The 21,668-nt window shown below is 36.7% G+C and overlaps 1 protein-coding gene and 1 pseudogene across 2 annotated transcripts; both read right to left on the bottom strand.

The window, feature by feature from the left end:
* Window positions 1-12,818: 12,818 nt before the first annotated feature.
* LOC112779136 (protein LOW PHOTOSYNTHETIC EFFICIENCY 1, chloroplastic-like) lies at window positions 12,819-14,600 on the bottom strand (annotated as a pseudogene).
* A 1,394-nt stretch (window positions 14,601-15,994) lies between these two features.
* Window positions 15,995-18,847, bottom strand: LOC112779805 (GEM-like protein 4). Of its 2 annotated transcripts, XM_025824153.3 has the most exons (4): window positions 18,726-18,847; window positions 16,889-17,204; window positions 16,707-16,781; window positions 15,995-16,600 (listed from the first exon to the last, which is right to left on the bottom strand). In XM_025824153.3, the coding sequence occupies exons 2-4, from the start codon at window positions 17,052-17,054 to the stop codon at window positions 16,152-16,154; spliced, it is 690 nt and encodes a 229-aa protein (XP_025679938.1). In that variant the 5' UTR covers window positions 17,055-17,204; window positions 18,726-18,847; the 3' UTR covers window positions 15,995-16,151. The 2 variants fall into 2 exon arrangements, with proteins under 2 accessions (XP_025679938.1, XP_025679939.1); XM_025824154.3 differs by lacking the exon at window positions 18,726-18,847 and having other exon boundaries at window positions 16,889-17,256.
* Window positions 18,848-21,668: the final 2,821 nt, after the last annotated feature.

The raw sequence follows: 21,668 nt of genomic DNA, 5'->3' as shown, positions 1-21,668 counted from the left end.
AGCCTTTGAAGAAGAAAACATCATTATTATTAGTTTTTTTTATTTGAAGAAACTCATCATCACAAACTTGTGAAGGGTGGCACATGGTTTTGTCTGTGGCAGGAAATCAAGAAATCCATTGCAATGTCATCAACAACTTTATTGCCATGTGCATATGAGGGAACTCCTGAATCATTTCCACAGAGGTATATATTCTTTTTTCTCTACCACTTAATTAACTGGTACGTTGCATTAGCATGCATGCATGGATGGACCACTAAGAATATCCCATGTTATTATATGATGAGAACATCAGACATTCAGACAGATTCATGTGGATGATTTTCTATTTCATCACCTTTCTGACGCCACACTACTTTAATTTTCATTCCACACGGTATCTTTCAACCCAGGTTAAGGATTAATCCATCACGGATTTCTATTTAAGAGTTTTCCATTGGCCAATAAGTGGACTAGTGAACTAACCACTAGACCAACTCAATTTGATTCTCCACTAATTTAATTTATTCAATGTTTTAGTATCATTTAATGCTTAAATATTATTTTTAATTCCTTAATCATTTCTCTAGAATGAACTACTAATTAATTAGCTAGAAAAAATGCATATAAATATGTATCTATATATATATGACTATATATATCAGTATCAGTATGTCTAATATTTAAACTGCAGAACCAATATTTTTTGTGAAATTGATATTTTTTATGTAAGCAACATTAGGCAGAAGCTTATTATAGTTATAATATTGTGTTATTAAATTAAAAATTATTATACTAAGGAAATAAAAAAATAATCAGTTATGTATGTTTGTTAGTCAAACTATATGTATATATCATAAAGTGGATTTGCTGACAGGGCTATGAATTGGAGACATTGGATATAGTTTTGCTTAGGTCAAAAATAGAAAGTGATCTCAAGCAGACTACAGGAGGCCATTGAAGAGTGTTCCACATGTTTCAAGAACTTTGTGGAAATGGAATTTGCCAAATCATTTCCACATCATAAAAGTTCCATGTTGACCACTATGTGTTTTGAGTTCTGCAGGAAGAAAATAAAAGGAAAAAATCTATTGGTGGTTCTATAACAAAGTTGACCTTATAACTAAAAGGATAAAACACAATAATCTAATATTTTTACATTGATGTTCCCTTTTGGTAAATTTGATTATTTATATTTTAAGTTGTAAAATAGTTTTAAATATTTTTTATATAATTTCTTAGTTTTTTACTTTTTTTTTTTTCACAAATAAAAGAATCATGATCATTCTTATAAAAAAATAAAAGTATATTATTACCTAAATTATTTTTTTATTAGTTTAATATTAATGATAATCTATTCTTAATATATAAAAGTAGATAGGTAAGTTTACTCACATTACTTTTAAAATATCTTTTTCCTCCTACTAATGTCATGTCAGCAACATCGCTTACTTGACAAAATTTTATAATCAACTACTCAATTTTTGCCAAATCAACTTTTATTTCCAAATCAGCAAAATATATATATACAAAGTAATAGAAATATATGTAAATTAGGGTGCAAAATCACCAATGACAATAATTAGAAATTAATAGTGTCTAATCAAATTTATAACCTACAAAGACATTGAATCCATATCTCTATATTTATTATATCTTACCGTTATAAACAATACAATAAATTTATAACTCGGATAATTAATTTATTAATTTCTATAAATAACTCATTAAATGTAATAAATATCCATATTACAAATGTCATAATAATATTATTAATCATAATAAAGTTTACGTTACAAATATTCAAATTCCATACTATTTGAACTACTTATATAAGTCTCTTATCACTATTCCTTCAAATAACATCAAATTTATCACAAGAAATTTATTTTTGAACTACACAACATCTCAAACTTACTCAATGGAACATCATTCTTTGGACAATATCACCAAACAAACAGACAATTGGTTTACCAAAATTTGCGTCTATGAAAAACATTAACACCCACAAGAACCTCTTTGCTTAGAAATGATTATATTAGATGAAAAGGTACAAAACAAACATATTTATTGTATTTTTAAATTGAATTTACAAAAAAATACTTTAATTATCTTTGCTTTTTATACTTTTTATACTATTTTCTAATACTTTATATATAATTGTATTTTAATATCGTTAAAATTATACTTCTTTTAATATGCTATTCATTATTCCTTTTCTAATAACTTAAAAAAAAACAAATGTAATCAAATTTTTTTAACTAATTATTAACTATGATTTAGTAACACTGCAGAAAACACATCTTCATATAATTGTGAAGAAAAATATGATGAACAAATTCAAACATTTGTTACAAGAAGAAAAAGTCTATACTATACAAAATTTGAAAATGGAATATGCAAATGATTTGTATAGACCAATTAAAGGTATAATGAAATCAAACTTTTTACTCACAATAATTGTGAAAGAAATTAAAGATTCAGTTTTGAACATTTTCCAACACTATTTTAAATTTGCATTATTAAAACATTGTCTGACACGGTGGGTCAAAGAAAAATATTAACAGATAATTTCACTTTATACTATTTCAATTATTCTTATTAAAACTAACTTATTCAAAAAAAATTCTACACATTTTTGTTATTTTTACTGTAGATATCATTGAAAAATTACATGCACTGAGAGAAGAAAAACAAGTAGATATTAAAGAAAACTCCACAAAAATACAAAGAATGAAATTGATACTTAAAGAGTAAAAAAATATACAAGCAATTCATTTTTTATTTACATATATATTATTAATAAAATACTAATAATTTTAAGAATATCGTGTTGAAAATCACATTCTGGAAATTCAACATCCAAAATTATTTTAAACTAAACACCTTTAAATTTAACTTTAGTTTGCACATATTTAATTTAATTCTACAAAAAATAACTGTTACGGTGGGTAACCGGAGATTAATGGGCTGGATGGCGTTGGTTGGCCCAAACGTATAAAGGAGGTGGCTTTCGAGTGGATCTGTTACTCGGTGTTCCTCCGTCCGACTTGTACGTGTGAAAGAATGGGGGGTGGTACCTGCAAAGACACTCCGATGCCTAAGTTAGCAAGAGTGTGAGCAGGTTAGAGAGTATTGGAACTTGGAGATACCTGAATGGTGTCAGTGTATTTATAGTGGTGAACCAATAACTACCGCTGAAATAGTGCCACCTTTTTAGGTGGATAACCGTTCCCATATCTTAGGGAGGTTAAGATATGGCTCTATGAAGTGGTTAGAGAGTTTCTAGGGGCAGTTACTCATTCGAATGAGTGTTATCTGCCAGCTAACCCTCGTATCCGACTTCTTGGGAGCAGGTCGTGTTTAGTACCGACTTCTTGGGATGAAGGCTGGTACTGGGTGAGGGCCAACCCTTTGGGTTGGGCCTATTTGCTTGGGTCCTGGACCTTTATTATTGGGCCAGGGTATGAACAGTGCCCCTACTTGAGCCCAATTTCCTTTTAGGACTTGGGTTCGAGTATTCAACTCGGGGTCGTAGCCGATTTGCAAGAGGACCGATGTGATGGTTTAAGAACCGACGTGATTTTCCTTGACCTTTCGGTTCTGACAGTTACGTCTAATCAAGCGTCGTGTCCGTTAGGGGTGTGCGTAGGGATTTAATGGCCTTGGTAACGGTGCATCTTCATTAATGATTGCCCCAATTTTACCATTATGCCCCTAACGTTCTTATAAATACTTTCCCTCTCTTTCGTTGTTTCGTTTCTGCGATTTTTCAAATTTCCCTTGCATTCGTTCGTGCTGCATTCTTGCGTTTCGAAGGCTTTTACTTCCTCCAGTCTTGATTTTAGACTTAAAGGTTAGCTTTTTCCCCTTCTGTAACATGCTTTCTATTTGCGTGCTTTTATTTTGTAGGTAGATTGGTTTGTAGGTTTTAGTTCCGTACTCCGTCCCTTTAGAGACCGTGTGTTGATTTTCCTTTTCTTTTTGTAGGTTTCTTGTCACCCCTTTTAAGAAAAGAAAATGGCTTCCGTAGATGTTCTCTCTCAGTGGGTCGATGTCACGGTCCTAGGGGAGGAGCCTTCAGTCGATACCGAGTTTATCACCCACCTTCGTACTCACCACAGAATTTGTACTTCTGAAGAGGATGAGCCGAAGTATGAGTTGGTAGTCCCGGGTCCAGAAGACCGGGTTTGCTTCGAGAGGGCCGACGAGGTGGCCCCTCATTTATTTTTTATGTATGAGAGTATGGTCACCCGTTTGGGCATTTTTCTTCCGTTTTCAGAGTTTGAAATGTCTGTGTTACGTCACTGCCGGGTTGCTCCCACCCAGCTTCACCCCAACTCTTGGGGTTTTTTGAAAATTTACCAATTTATCAGCCAGGCCTTAGAGTTCCCGATTTCTTTGAGGATTTTCTTCTATCTCTTCCATATGACCAAGCCCTTCAGTGGGCTAAATAATAAGCAACAGTGGGTGTCCTTCCGAGCCATACAAGGTCGGAGGCTTTTTACCCTTTTTGACGAATCCTTTCACGATTTTAAAAGCTATTTTTTCAAAGTTCAAGCAGTAGAGGGTCACCACCCCTTTTTCTTAGATGAGAGTTCTTCTCCTCGCTTTCCTCTATACTGGTTAGAGGCCTCCCCCTGTGAGAAATATGGTCTGGATGACCTGGACGAAGTGGAGGCGGCCATCGTAGGGTTCCTCCGAGAAGTGTGGGGGAGGGCCCCATACTTGGATACTAAAAAATTTCTCTAGGGGTCGCCGACTTTTGTCCAGTCACAACTAGGTAGCTTTTTGCGTTTCTTATTTATTTCCGACTTGCAATTTCTTTTACCGACTTGTCTGACTTTTAGCTACCAATTTGTTTTTGCAGAGATGGCAAAGAAAAACGCTCAAGAGTCTTACCAGAGGGTTCAGGAAGCCAAGGCAAGGTCTCGTGCCAGATCTGGTGGTGCTAGGGCGGTTGTCTCTCCTCCTCCTCCTCCTCGGAACGTCGGGACTCCCTCCCAACCTATTGTAATTTCTTCCTCTGCTTCCTCTCTGCCACCCCCTTCTGTCCGACCTACTCCTGAACCAGAGCCGAAGAAGCGCAAGACCTTAGAGTCTGGCGCTTCTGGTGAGGCGGACGCTCTTGCGTTCGTCCGAAAGAACATTTATCCCCATGCTCGTATGAGTATGGATGATGTTTCTGTTCGGCACTACCTCACCACTGTGGTTGAGGAGAGTCTCAAGACGGCGGGGGTTTGTGGTAAACTCTTAGATATATTTGAGAAGACTCCTCTCAGCTCTTTAGGGACGACCTCAAGGGTCGATGAGCTGGAAGGCAGGCTTCGCATATATCAGGAGCATGAGAGGGAGTTGGAGGGGGAAGTTGCCAAGCTGAAGGAGGAGAGAGCCAGCCTCCGGGAGAAGGAGAAGAAGTTGCAAGCCCAATGCAACATGGAGGTGGATTTGAGGAAAGCAGCGCAAGCCAGCTACAATAGTTTATTTGCTGATCTTGTGTCTGTAAAGAATGACTTGCTGAATGCTCGGAAGGCCTATACCGAGTTGGAGGATTCTATTGCGGATGGTGCTGATGAGGCTTGGAGGGTTTTTAAGGAGCAGGTCGGAGTCATTGCTCCTGACTTGGACCTTTCTCCTTTGGACCCTGATAAGGTTGTTATTGATGGTGCCATCGTGGATCCTCCTGTCCCCGTGGTGGAGTCTGAGTCTGATTTGAAGACTCGGGGGCAGAGGATCATAGAGTCCCCTCCTCGCTCTAAGGATGCTCCGAGTTCTTCTGCCGCTCCTCCGACTTTCTCTCCAACTCCTGGTCCTGGTGGTGGTGATCCTTCTACTCCTCTTAAGAAGTGATTTTGGCTATTGGGGCTCGGCCTGTGGGCCCCTCTTTTTAAACTCTTTTTATATTTATTTGTTGATGTTTGCAACAATTTTTTGGCCTTTTAGGCCGTAAACAAAACAAATTTTCGATATCCTTTTTAATAAGGGTTTAATTTAGCGTTTAAATAAATGCCCTTTTTTGGATAAGGGTTTTGAGTTACCTTATGCGCGCATGCTTTTCTGTTCGTGGTTCTTTTGACTCTTTGATCTTTTCTGGAAAAAACCTTTTCTTTGGGGCTTGCCTGCTTTTCTGAATCTCTTTGATCCTCAAGGCAGCCTTACGACTTTTTCTTAGTTTTTTCCTATCTCTTTTTGTTATTCCTAGTACTCAATTTTGTTTTATTGAGTTTTTCGTGACTTAGGCTACTTTTGCGATTCATTTTAATTTTACTCGGTTTCGCATTCCGACTTATGAGTCGGACTGCTCCCGAGTTTATCATGATCGACTTCTATAGCCTCTTTACGCCGACTTGTACCTCGTCGTTTTATCCTGACGACCATCTAAGTCGGTTCATGGGATTTTCACGTTTTGTCGAGCTTAAATCGGCGCGTTTCGTAGAAAGAGAATAAAAAGGGAATTTAAAAGAGATATTTAAAATGAAAGAGATCTTTATTAATTGAGGAGGTACCTTATTGCTACTAAGGGCTTTTGATAATTTATTTTCCCTTAGCCCCTACTATGATGCCTCGTTAAAAACCCTTTTCAGAAAAAACCCTTTGATTTTGGGAAAAAATCATGAAATTGGAAAAAGAGTACATCAGGGAGTAGGGTTCGCTTTTAGCTGTAGTACCTTTTCATATTACAAGCATGCCATGATCTTGGTAACTCGTTGCCGTCGAAGTCGGTTACCCTATAATAGCCTTTTCCTAAGACCTCATTGATCTTGTATGGTCCTTTCCAATTAGCAGCGAGCTTTCCTTCCCCTGATTTGTTAACTCCAATATCGTTTCTGATTAGGACCAAGTCATCTGGGGTGAAACTCCTTCGAATGACTTTTTTGTTGTATTTCGCGGTCATCCTTTGCTTCAACGCTGCTTCTCTTATCTGGGCTTCTTCTCGAATTTCGGGGAGCAAGTCGAGCTCCTCTTTGTGCCCCTGTATATTCCCGATCTCGTCGTGGAAAATCACTCTTGGGCTTTGCTCATTGACCTCTATTGGGATCATGGCTTCTACGCCATAAACTAGTCGGAAGGGTGTTTCTCCAGTGGCGAATTGGGGGGTTGTTCTGTAAGCCCATAGTACTTGTTGGAGCTCTTCAGCCCAAGCTCCTTTCGTATCTTGTAATCTTTTCTTCAGCCCTGCCAGTATGACTTTGTTGGCTGCTTCGGCTTGCCCATTGGCTTGTGGGTGTTCCACTAAGGTGAACTGGTGTTTGATGTTCATACTGGCTACTAGGCTTCTAAAGGTGGAGTCGGTGAACTGGGTTCCGTTATCTGTGGTAATGGAATAAGGTATCCCATACCTTGTGATTATATTTTTGTAGAGGAACCTCCGACTTCTTTGTGCAGTGATGGTGGCCAGTGGTTCTGCTTCTATCCACTTTGTGAAATAATCTATTCCCACTATTAGATATTTGACTTGTCCAGGTACCTGGGGAAAAGGACCTAACAAATCCATTCCCCATTTTGCAAAGGGCCATGGGGAGGTGATACTGATGAGCTCCTCTGGGGGGGCCACGTGGAAATTTGCATGCATTTGACACGGTTGGCATTTTTTTCACAAAGTCTGTGGCGTCTTTCTACAAGGTTAGCCAGTAGAATCCAGCTCGGATCACCTTTCTGGCTAATGACCTTGCTCCGAGATGGTTCCCGCAGATTCCACTATGTACCTCCTCTAATACCTCGGTGGCTCTTGAGGTCGGTATGCACTTTAACAATGGTGTTGATATCCCCCTTCTATAGAGAATATTTTTCACCAAGGTATAGTGTTGTGCTTCCCTTCGGATTTTCTTGGCCTCCTTTTCCTCCTTGGGGAGGATGTCGAATTTCAGGTATTCGACCAAGGGGTTCATCCATCCGAGGTTTAATCCGATCACTTCAAAGACTTCTTGTTTGTCTTCCATTTTTACCACTGAAGGTTCCTGGAGAGTTTCTTGGATCAGGCTTTTGTTATTTCCTCCTGGCTTGGTACTTGCTAACTTGGATAGGGCGTCTGCTCTGCTATTTAGGTCCCGAGTTATGTGCGTGACCTCGGTTTCTGCAAAACGCCCAAGGTGCTCCAGAGTTTTTTCCAAGTATCTCTTCATATTTGGGTCTTTTGCCTGATATTCTCCACTTATTTGGGAGGTCACCACTTGAGAGTCACTGTATACCATTACCTTCGTAGCACCGACTTCTTCTGCCAGCTTCAATCCTGCAATCAAGGCTTCATATTCTGCCTGATTATTTGAAGCTGGGAATTCAAACTTGAGGGAAACCTCTATCTGGGTTCCCCTTTCATCTACCAATATTATGCCTGCGCCGCTTCCTGTTTTATTGGAGGATCCATCTACATAGAGTTCCCATGTAGTTGGTTTATCCTCTTGATCCCCTGCATATTCTGCAATGAAGTCGGCGAGGCACTGGGCTTTAATCGCCGTCCGAGTTTCGTACTTCAAGTCGAACTCGGAGAGCTCTATTGCCCATTGAACCATTCTTCCTGCAACATCCATCTTTTGGAGGATTTGCTTCATGGGTTGGTTCGTGCGGACTCTTATTGTGTGAGCTTGAAAGTAAGGTCGTAGCCTTCGAGAGGCTATCACTAAGGAGTAGGCAAACTTCTCTAATTTGTGATACCTTAGCTCAGGGCCCTGTAGAGCTTTACTGATGAAATAGATTGGGTGTTGACCGTCCTCGTCTTCTCTTATCAAGGCTGCTGAGATAGCCTTGTCTGCCACGGATAGGTATAGGACGAGGTCTTTTCCGGCTACAGGTCGGGTCAAAATAGGAGGTTGGCTCAAAAACTTTTTGAACTCCTGGAACGCCTCCTCGCATTCGGGAGCCCATTCGAATTGGTGTCCCTTTCTCAATAGGGAGAACAGTGGAAGGGATCTTAGTGCTGATCCTGCCAAAAATCTGGAGAGAGCTGCTAGTCGGCCATTCAGCTGTTGGACCTCTCTCAAACAAGTCGGGCTTTTCATTTCTAGGATAGTTCTACACTTGTCGGGATTGGCTTCGATCTCTCTTTGTGTTAGCATGAATCCTAGAAATTTTCCTGCCTCCACCGCGAAGGCGCACTTTGCAGGATTTAGTCTCATCCCGTGCAACCTTATGGTGTCAAAGACTTGTGAAAGGTCAGACAAGAGGTCGACTTCTTTCTTGGTCTTTACCAGCATATCGTCGACGTACACTTCCATTAAGCTCCCTAAGTGAGGGGCAAACACCTTATTCATCAGCCTCTGATATGTGGCCCCTGCATTTTTCAATCCAAATGGCATGACCACGTAGCAAAAGTTAGCTCTGGGCGTGATGAATGATATTTTTTCCTGGTCTGGTTCATACATCGGGATTTGGTTATACCCTGAGTAGGCATCCATGAACGACAAGTATTGATACCCCGAGCTAGAGTCTACTAGGGTGTCAATGCTTGGTAGTGGATAAGGGTCCTTGGGACATGCCTTATTTAAGTCGGTATAGTCGACGCACATTCTCCATTTACCATTTTGTTTTTTGACTAGCACCACATTGGCTAGCCATGTTGGATATTCGACTTCTCTGATGAAACCGGCTTCTAGGAGCGCTTGTACTTGCTCCTCTACTATTAGAGCTCGCTCTGGGCCGAGCTTGCGTCTTCGTTGTTGTACAGGTCGAGATCCCGAGTGGACCGAGAGCTTGTGGGACATGAGTTTTGGATCTATCCCAGGCATGTCGGAGGCCTTCTAGGCGAAGAGATCGGAATTATCTCTTAGGAGCTTAATCAATTCTTGTCTTAGGGTTTCCCCCAGGTTGGTTCCTATGTGAGTGCTTTTTCCTTCCTCTTCTCCGACCTGAATCTCCTCGGTTTTTCCTCCGGGTCGTGGTCGCAGCTCTTCTTTAATCCTTGCTCCACCGAGCTCTATTGTGTGAACTTCTTTGCCTTTTCCCCTCAGGTTTAGGCTTTCATTATAGCATTTCCTTGCCAGCTTCTGATCTCCCCTCACCGTTGCTATCCCCGCTGAGGTCGGGAATTTCATACAGAGGTGGGGTGTCAATACCACCGCTCCGAGTCGATTAAGGGTAGCTCTGCCGATTAAAGCATTATAGGCCGACCCTACGTCGATGACTATGAAGTCTATACTCAGGGTCTTTGATTTCTCCCCCTTTCCAAAGGTGGTGTGGAGGGGCAAAAATCCTAGTGGCTTTATTGGCGTGTCGCCTAATCCGTACAAGGTGTCGGGGTAGGCTCTTAACTCTTTCTCATATAAACCTAGTTTGTCGAAAGCGGGCTTAAAGAGGATGTCCGCTGAGCTTCCTTGGTCTACTAGTGTTCTGTGTAGATGGGCATTTGCCAGGATCATGGTGATTACCACTGGGTCGTCGTGCCCAGGGATTATTCCTCGCCCATCTTCCTTTGTGAATGAAATGGTTGGAAGGTCGAAGGACCCCTCTCCGACCTGGTAAACTCTCTTGAGATGTCTTTTACGAGAAGATTTTGTGAGTCCCCCTCCCGCAAACCCTCCTGAGATCATATGGATATGTCTCTCCGGAGTTTGTGGTGGTGGGTCTCTTCTATCCATATCATCTCGCTTTCTTTTTCCATGACTGTCCGACCTTTCTATGAGATATCTGTCAAGCCGACCTTCTCTGGCCAGTTTTTCTATCACATTTTTAAGGTCGTAACAGTCGTTTGTGGAGTGCCCATATATCTTATGGTACTCACAGTAATCACCGCGGCTCCCCCCTCTTTTATTTTTAATGGGCCTGGGAGGAGGCAGCCTTTCGGTATTGCAAATTTCTCTGTATACATCCACTACAGGAACTTTCAGTGGAGTATAAGAGTGATATTTTCTTGGCCTATCGAGGCCGAGTTCTTCCTTCTTCTTAGCTTCCCTCTCCCTCTCTTTCGTTGAGGGAGGGTGACCGGGTCGCAAACTCGGGTCTCTTAGCCTAGCATTTTCTTCCATATTGATGTACTTTTCAGCTCTTTCCTGTACATCACTTAAAGAGGCGGGGTGTCTTTTTGATATGGACTGTGAGAAGGGACCTTCTCTAAGACCATTGACTAGCCCCATGATGACTGCTTCGGTGGGCAGGTCTTGAATCTCCAAACATGCTTTGTTGAACCTTTCCATATAGGCCCGTAAGGACTCCCCGACCTCCTGTTTTATTCCCAGGAGACTTGGTGCATGTTTTACTTTGTCTTTCTGGATGGAGAACCTCATCAAGAACTTTCTTGAGAGGTCTTCAAAACTGGTAATTGACCTCGGAGGGAGGCTGTCGAACCACTTCATCGCTGCTTTTGACAAGGTTGTCGGAAAAGCTTTGCATCGCGTAGCGTCAGAGGCGTCAGCCAGATACATCCGACTTTTAAAGTTGCTCAGATGATGCTTTGGATCAGTGGTTCCGTCATAGAGGTCCATATCGGGGCTTCTAAAGTTTCTCGGAACTTTGGCCCTCATTATGTCCTCGCTAAAAGGATCGTTCTCCCCTAAGGGCAAATCTTTTCTACCGTCGTGGGAGTTCTGACCTTTGAGGGAGGATTCTAACTTTAAGAGTTTTCTTTCTAACTCTTTTCGTCGCTCCATCTCCTCTTTTAGGTTCTTTTCGGTTTCCTTTTGTCGTTCCCGTTCCTGTTCTAGCTGCTCGAGGCGACTGTGGACTAATCCCATGAGCTCAGTTGCGTGGGATGGTCCTTCTTTTTCTGATTCGCGCCCCTCCGAGGAATTTATCTTCGGGTTTTTTATTCCGGAGGTGCCTTCCCTGTGTTGATCATTGGCTTCCTGGTGAAGGGTCTGGTCTGCTTCATTGTTTCCAGTGTTCAGATTCTCTTGTTCAGAATCTGTCTCCACATGACCTTCTTCAGGGGATCTATCTGCCATCACTGGTTGATCTCTCGGGTTCCCCGGCAACGGCGCCAATGTTACGGTGGGTAACCGGAGATTAATGGGCTGGCTGGATGGCGTTGGTTGGCCCAAACGTATGAAGGAGGTGGCTTTCGAGTGGATCTGTTACTCGGTGTTCCTCCGTCCGACTTGTACGTGTGAAAGAATGGGGGTGGTACCTGCAAAGACACTCCGATGACTAAGTTAGCAAGAGTGTGAGCAGGTTAGAGAGTATTGGAACTTGGAGATACCTGAATGGTGTCAGTGTATTTATAGTGGTGAACCAATAACCACCGCTGAAGTAGTGCCACCTTTTTAGGTGGATAACCGTTCCCATATCTTAGGGAGGTTAAGATATGGCTCTATGAAGTGGTTAGAGAGTTTCTAGGGGCAGTTACTCATTCGAATGAGTGTTATCTGCCAGCTAACCCTCGTATCCGACTTCTTGGGAGCAGGTCGTGTTTAGTACCGACTTCTTGGGATGAAGGCTGGTACTGGGTGAGGGCCAACCCTTTGGGTTGGGCCTATTTGTTTGGGTCCTGTACCTTTATTATTGGGCCAGGGTATGAACAATAACCATGTGTCGCACATGTGTCATTTTAATTAATTATAATAAGAGTACATAAGGAGTACAAAGGTTAACTACAAAGTACAAAACATTTTTTTTGCAACTAAACATTTGATTATGATCTAAGCCATAATTTCAGAGAATGTGCTGCCTTCTGGATTTTGCTCACATATGGGAAAAAAATTACAACAATTCTTTCACTTTTACTGTTTAAGAATAGAAAACGCTCAAGCAACAACAAAGCCGAATATACAAAGGTTGCAAAATATTTGACTATCCTATTCTCACTATACTAGCTAATTCAATTCTTGTGGTTATCAAATGGTTAATTTCTCCTGAAAACATCAGCCAAGTTGTAGAATTCTTTCATTGTTTTTTTTATTTGCACATTTTTTTTAATCTAGAGGACATGGTCCTAAAGAATTTAGATTGATGATAGCACTATAAGCTTCAGAGGATTGTACAACCAAGTCATAAGCTTTTGAAGAAAGGATAATGCTTTACTTTGAGCTCTCATATACAATTCATATGCCAGCCTAGGCTTTCCATCATTTCGAAAGTGCCTTAATCAACATTTCATAAGTGATCTCGTTGGGAGAAATGTTCTGAACTTTCATCCGGTGAAACCATTCATATGCTACACTACTCATACTATTTCGAGCGCAACCACTAATAATTGCATATGTAACTACTGTTATCTTAATTCCCAATGTTACCATCTCTCTAATGATCGCATCTACTCTACTAAAATTTCCTTTGTGCAGTATAAATTGATGCCATGATTGTGTAATGTGTAAGCATATGCATTTGGTTCAATCCCAACTTTGATCATATGGTCCCACACACGGAGGGCCTCCTTAGAGTTTTCCTTTCTTAAGAGCACTCAGCAGAGCCCCATATGAAATCACAGTCAGTTTTTCACCATTTGCCACCATTCTCTTAATTATTTGGACTGCCGCCTTCGAACAGGCCACAAGAACTGAATTCCATTCTCTACTTCCCTGTTTTAGGCCTTTATCTTCCATCTTGTTAATCAGCCTCACACCCCATCTCCAAATTCCTTTCTTCTTGGCTGCACTGAGAAGGACATTAAAGTGAGAAGTTATCAATTCATATGACAAGTTATTTGGCTTTGGCCCTTTGTCCAATAAGTCTTCATATATCTCCAAATCAGCCCACCACTTTTTTGCCTTCCCCATCAACCAAATTACATGATTGCACCTAGACAAGATGATCTTATCATACCTTTCCTTATCCTGGTGTACACCTCTTTGATAACAATACAGTGGTCTTCACGAGTACAAGCCCATGCAAGTCGCTCAAGGTCAGCACGCCCCAGTGGAATTCCAGCATTATCCATATCAATGAGAAGCTTCAATACATGGTTGCTCGAGTTATCATGACTGACAAGCCAACAACGCATTATTTGATAGCAAACACGGATTGTAAACTTCTCAAGCTTTATTAACTCACTCTCCCAATCTTCACCATCATCATCTCTCCCTATTCCACCTTGTCGATATTTTTCTCTGAAGTCAACAAAAAAGTTTAGAGCTCCATACCCATCTTCTCCGATATGCCAGTAAGGCTTGAGAATAGGACACTGGAGATGGGATAAGGCCATTCCTATAGATTTCCTCAAGCATATCGAGAGCTTTGCCAGCTTCCTCTTTCTCAATGTAAATAGCCATCAAGGTGTTACATGTCACAACCTTATAAGCGATTCCATCTCGTGCCATTTCATTCAAAATGTTCTCCATTTCATCAAATTGTTCAGACTGTTTAACAAGACCTAACATGGCATTATATATGTAAAGATTGGGGCCAAAAGAACCATTAGTTTCTATCTTCCTCTTCTTCATCCAATCAAAAAGAATCAAAACAGAATCCATTCTCTTGTCTTGACGAAAACCTTTTATTATGGTTAAATACACCTGAAGGGGCAACTCCCCCTTCTCCTTAAGAATATCCTCCACGTCCTCAATGGTCTAAGCGGACTGCAAGGTTGTTGCAAGTGCTTTCACATCGATCTTAACATCATTCTCTTCTCTGCCATCCTCCTCAGCATTGTGATCACTCTGAATCTCTTGTTCATAGTTGATACCTTCGCTTTTATCCGAATTCAAAGAGTACACATCCTTTGACTCACTGCTAACTGAGTACACATCCGAATTCATAGTTGATACCTTCGCTTTTATCCGAATTCAAAGAGTACACATCCGAATTGATTTATATTTGGATATGACAAAATATTTTAGTTGTTCATCATGTGCAAACCAACCATTTACTTGTTTTTTCCTTTCTTTTTTATTGTTTAAATAAATAGAAATACTCTTGTATGGATATTGCTGAATGGATTCCTTAGAATATGCAGGCATATAATTAGGGTATTTTTGTGATTATCATTTTTAGAAGAAAAAAAAAATAATGTGTGAGATGGATTAAGTTTAATGCTTCTTTAATTTAAAATTTTTTCTTTTATTTTTTTTAAAATAAAAAAGATTAATTAATTCGTTGGTCATTGTAGTTTTCATTAAAAATTTATAATTAAATTTTTATAATTTTTTTAATTGAATTTTTATATTTTTTTTAATTTTGTAATTAGGTTATTCTTAATATAAAAGATATTAGAGCTAATTGAATATTTCTCCGCAAATTCAAGGTATCCACAATTAAAAACTTAATTAGATCTTGACCACGTCTTTTTGGGATAAATATTTCGTTAATTTTAACATTTTTGACATAAAAAATAACATAATTACTATTCATACTCAGACCCAAAAAAGTAAACTCAGGTCCAAAAGAATAAAAGTCCACCCAATAAAGGCGGCCTCTTCTACAACTATCAGACCTCTCGACGCGGCGCTAAACAACCCAGCTTTACTTATCTAAAATAAGTAACTAACTCATAAGATATTTACTTATCTAAAATAAGTAACTAACTCATAAGATATTAAGATATCTCTCACTTATCTAGAAGGAGATCTCAATAACTTTTATAGAAAAAGGAAAACGACTATCCACTACTAAAGATGGAACTACACTAAAAAGTGGTTGTCAACTCTATTATAAATACACTGAAACTCTCAAGTATATTCAAGTCCTAATCTACTAAAAAAATTGCCTAAAATCCTTGCTAACTTAAATATCGGAATCGGCGAGACCTCGGCACCAATACAAGTTGGACGCTACCTCAAAGGGAATATGGACCTCACGTCTAGGCCCAAGAGTGACCCAGTTTCTAATCTTCGGAACAATTACAAAATAAAAAGTAGTGTAAAAATCCAATTAAAAAAAATATATATGGATCTAATAACAAATTTGTTAAAACTATAGAGACAAAGATAGTAATTAAACCAAAAATAGAAACATTACAATTAGATTTAAAAACAATTGAACGTAATTTGAAAATATAAAAATTAAAATAAATTTGATTTATTTTTATTATTTAAATCTTTTTCTCCCTCCCTATATACAATGATCAGCTAATTAATTATTAAGAAAGATTAAGAAAAATATTTATAAAATATTGATATTGAGTTCCAACAATAAAAAATTCCATCCAAATAAATAGATATATAAATAATTTCAATTTCCTTCATACATTATCAAATTAATCCAAACAAAATATTTGATTTGCAAATCAACAAATCATCATTTCAGAATGTACATGTTTCTTCATCCTAATTAACTCAAAGGTAGCTTCTTCAGCTATACATACATTGTTCTTAAGCTTGAGAAATGGCATGTTCAAGACATGTCAAAGTTTTTTGATACTTTATGACTCCCATCAACCAAAAATCAAAGTTATCCATTGTAACTATCTCTATATACTTGTGTTTTGGCTTCTCAACATTTTCTCTTTGGTTTACACACTTGATCTTTTTGAGTGGAATGGAAACTTTGTAATGAATCCTCATCATTTGGCCTTTCCCTGTAAACACTCTGATTGATCTCTCACTGCAGAATGCTACCCTGTCACTTGAGATGAACAGCAGACCTGCTAGAGGCCCTGATGTCGTTGAAAGATAGCATGGCGAAGCTTTTAGAAGCGTCTCACCTTCTCTGACATTGAAGAATTGCTTAAACACTTTGTCTATTCCACCAAGTTGAAGAATTCTAGCCCCTAAGCTCAACTTCCCCTTAAGACTTTCAGATATCTTTGGTGCCATTCTCACTGCAAATTCATACTCATATATATCAGTTGAATTTGTATTTAGACTACTTCACAATTCACATGAACACCAAACAAATCATTTTGATAACAACAAAAGGGTACTCACCATGTTCTTGGACTCCTCGTGAAAGACTATCATCACCCTTCCTTCTAAGTTTGTTTAGAATTGAATATACTCTGCCTGAAACAATGAAATTCACAAGATATTATTAGTAAGTAAATCCATGAAAAGTTCAATAAACATTGATGTTTGTGTATAATAAGGAAAAGAAATTAAAGTAGTCTTACTTTGCTTTGATGCTTTTGTTGAATATTGGGATTGAGTAGAGGAAGAGTCTAGCAAATAGTATCTGTTAACTGATTTCTGAAGCTGATCACATGCTGCTGAGATGATTGGATTTCCAATGAACAAGTCTTGAAGAAGTGATGATGAGGTCTGCATCTTCTTTGACATTTTAGCAGTTGGTGATTAAGATACTAGATGATGGAGGAATGAAGATATGTTCACTTGGGCTGGTTTGATGAGTCCCTTGTAATCCAAAGAGGTATTTAAAGGATTGAAATCTTTGAATTCAATATTGATCCTTGTGTTGTATGACTCAGACTAGGATCATCAACCATGATATTGTTAGTATTGACAACATGTATTGTCTGCTTGCTTTTCTTTTTGAAAAAAGTTGCTATACAAAGATTCAATATCCACGTCAACATTTTTTAGACAAACAAATTATGAAGAGGGTAGTTTTTCTTTTCTTTTTAGCGGTTAAGACTTTAGATAGATAGAAGAGTTGATATCTTAAGGTGCAAGGTTCCATATTTGTTGGTAGAAACAAAGGAAATAAAGCATTTGTCTCTGATGACATAATATATATATAATTTGCAACTTGTAATGGAAAATAAACCTTAAAAAAATGTAAAAGAGCATTGCTACCATCTTTTTTTATGTTGCTTATGTATGTGAGAGCGTTCTGAGTTGGCATCTTAACTTTATGATGCATCTCTTTTAACTCTCTTACCAAACATAGAAGCCATGTTGATGACTTCAAATATGTAAAAGTTCACTTCAAATATGTAGATGACTTTTTAAGAGAGTAATGCAGATACCATAAGCATAACCATTTGGCTGAAGTGGGAAACAACACAATCTCTTTGCTTTCCAGTGAATAGGGAATGGACGGCATTCCCTGCATTTAGATATTCCTTTTTGCATTGTTTGTTTTGGAATGATTGACTAATCCTTGAAGAAACTGAATTTGTTTTTCTATTTCTTTTGGACCTAAAACATTGCATTTTAAGAGGGGTGGCATGTGCTTTTGTCTTTGTGGGGCATGAAATCACATCACATCAAATAAAATCAAATCATATTTTCATATCAACTTTATGACATGTGTATCAAGGGAACTGCCAAATCATTTCCACATAGGTCATTCTCTTCTCTTTCTTTCATTTGTTGCATGCATGGACCATTGAGAATATCTCAAGTTAATGACAGTAACAGCAACAAGCATATAGCACTTCTTATCTAGGTTCTAATATGGAAAGTACTTGAAACTTGAATATTTTATTTCTTTCAGAGAAGCTCCTACATTATTATATTAATAGAGTCAAAGTATATATTATAAAGTGAGGTTGATGAGGCTGAGAGGGCTATGAAGACAATGTCATGTGATGGAAGTTGATACTGTTTAGGCCAGAAATAGAAAGTGGTCTCTTTCACATGCATCAATGTTGCAAAGAAAATAATAGCCAAATCACTTCCACATCATCCCCATATGCTGCTAGAAATTCAAAGCTAACAGTAAAAGTTCCTTCTTCATTACTTCTGTTTTGATCATTTTAAAGGGGAAACACTCTTCTACTTATATCTCACTTGGCCACAGCTAAACAAGAAATACCGAAATAATTATAATGTGTTGAACAAAAATCTAAGTTGCATGATTGATTTAACTTGAGTAATATTTTTCTTAGGACATTATAAGAATAAAAAATATTATCTTTCTGAATTTAAGATATAATTCAGATCATATAATGCACTTTTTAGAAAAAATTTTCATTATTATCATTCAAGCCTAAACAGAGTTATTAAGCGAAATTTTGAGTTTGTAAATCAAGGTGAGAGACTTACCTTTGGATTTGATCTTTGTTTTTGTGCCCTAATCTCTGACTTTTCTTTTTCTTTCTTTTTTGTTTCTTGATTTTGGCAATCAAAAATCACCTTTTTCTTCTTGATTTAAAACTCTAATCCAAGTTTTCTTTTCTTGCCTTCTCTTGGAGCTAATTCACATAGGTTAGAGAAGAGAGAGAATGAATTTAATAACTTTGAGAGAATGATGAATTTTTTATTGAGTAGGTTTTTGGTGGCCAAGATTATAGTAACTAAAAATAGCTAAGCTTTGACTGACCAATGAACACATAACATGTGGAGAGTTGGGTGAAAATTGTTAGTTAGAGTGATAGGCAGATAGGACTTATTGTTAGTGAGTAGCAGAGCAAAAGAGTAAATAAACTAATCAAAATGATGTGTATATTATGTGGGCCTTTTTTTAAGAAAAAAAAAATCTGTTAGTATTTTTTAAGTGGATAATTCCAAAACTTTAATTGTTGGGCTTTAGTATGAAAATCTATTATAATGTGATGAAAGTAATTTAAAGAAAATAAGAACTAAATCATGTAATATTTATGTGAGTTCTTATTATTAATATATTTGTGGGCATGTGGCATAAATTATATGAGAATATAAATTTATAAAGTGTTAAAATTTTATAAAAAAAAAATTTATTTTAAATAAAAATAACTATTAAATAGTATTTGATCCGTCATCTTATAACTCGATCCTTATTGTGCATTATAAATTATAACTTGGCCTTAATTATCATTCATTCTGTAACCGACACCTTCATTATCGACTTAATGACCATTATTCTGACTTAATGATCAACAATGATACGATCAACTCTATTCATCAATTCTATGCCTATAAAAGGCACCAATTTTTATATATATTATACATTCTAGATATATTCTATATATATTCTATATTCATAAAATTATTATAATATACAACACATGATGACTTCTATTTCATGTCTTACATTCTATATTCATAGAATTATTCTTATACCTCTTAAACACTTACTGACTTGAGCGTCAGAGTGTTTTTTGCAGGTACCCACTCCCTTATTCTCTCCTTACTGACGTATAACTCATCCCGACCAGAAATTTAAAGACATTCATCGACGGACGAGCTATACACCGGCCAAACTCAGCAAGAACAGTATTGTTGATATTATCATAGTTATTATTATTATTATTAAAATTTTGAAAATTAGTAATTTTTAGTAGTTTTGTTCATCTTTTGGTGAATATAAACACTAAATTATGTTTAATAGATAAATTTTATTAATATATGTGTTCAAACTCTGAAAATTTTGAGTGCAAATGATAATGATTCATGTGTGCAAAACTTTAATAAATATAAGTGTAAACTGTATGTTTATTGTGTACAAAATCTCTATAAATATGGGTAATTATTACTGACTAAGTGCTGACAAAAAATGATAATACTTGCATTGTTAGTCATATAACATTGTTGTTATTAAAAATCTTTATAATGATTTTATTAATAAGATTTACTTTTTTACTTTGTGAATCCACTAAAACTGGCATCCATAAATCTTGAATTCATAATATCATACCTTCTATAATTTACTTAAATAAACCAATTGAAAATCAATCATACCAGATTGTCTTAAAACTGAATTTACTATTAAACTTTTTTTTCCTCTCAATATTTATATAAAACGTGTTCTTGTATAAAATTTTAAAGAAACAAATATAAAATCTGCAAAACCACCACAATTTGTGAAGTAAAATTGTTAGTTTTATCAACGTTTAAGTTTTTTTTTAAATATTAATTTGTTAATTTTATTTAACTAAAAAAATTTTGCTTTTTAATTTATATATCTATAATTATACATATTATTTGTTAATTCCATGATATAAGTTTTAAAACTAAAGAAGAAATGGGCATTGACAAGCACAAAACGTACAAATATAAAATAAAAAGAATCACTTGTATTTTCTAAAGATATTCATGTAAAATTACGATAAAAGATATTTTAATCATAATAGTGTATAAAATATTTTTATATTTAGATTACTAGGAATGGATCTAGGATTTTTAATATGGAGGGGTTGAATTATAAACAAATTTTTTAGTTTTTTTTAGATTTTTTTCATTACATAAAAGCAATTTAGGAATAATATATAGTTATTGAATTTGTTTTATCCAAATATAAAAAAAAAAATCTTATAATTGACTATGTATAGTATTTTATTTAAAAATTTGAGTACATGCATGTATTTATCTAAGTCACTAGAATATTACAAATTTTTATAGTATTTCTAACATTTTTTAAGACATTTTTTTAATTATTTTGTATGGAATAAAATATTTTTTGTGATATAATTTAAATAAATTTATTAAAAAATTAATAATTTAAAAATTAAAAAAAAAGCAGAACTCAAACTATATTTATAGGGCATTTATTGGTAATTCGAATGAGATCAATTCGAATTACCTTGGGCTGCTACTTGGTGGTAATTCGAATTAGTCCACTTCAAATTAGAGTTATATTCACAGTGCATGTAGTTCGATTCACCCTCATTCGAATTACTAAAACATTTTGTCCATACATAATTCGAATTACACTGCTTCGAATTAGTATTGGATTTTATAATTCGAATGGGTATCATTCGAATTACATAAAAACACTTGGTAGATCTTTGTAACGTTTTTCGTTTTGGTAAATATATGTAATATTGGTCTCCAATTGGTTTATATCTGTATTTTGTCCTAAAAAATATTAGAGAGCTAAATAATTAAGATATAAACGCATTACATAATAAAAATTAATACATATAAAACTACTAAATTACATAATATTTTTTATTTCTTTAGGCATATATCCCATATGTAGACATGGTTCTTTAAAATTTTTTTATGGCCAGAGCCACTACTGTCTCCTAAGTGTTACAATAAAAAATAAAAACAGAATAAAAATTAATA

This window comes from Arachis hypogaea, chromosome 19 (assembly GCF_003086295.3).
Source record: "Arachis hypogaea cultivar Tifrunner chromosome 19, arahy.Tifrunner.gnm2.J5K5, whole genome shotgun sequence".
NCBI classification, from domain to species: domain Eukaryota; kingdom Viridiplantae; phylum Streptophyta; class Magnoliopsida; order Fabales; family Fabaceae; genus Arachis; species Arachis hypogaea.
This window is presented reverse-complemented; position numbering and strand designations above follow the sequence as displayed.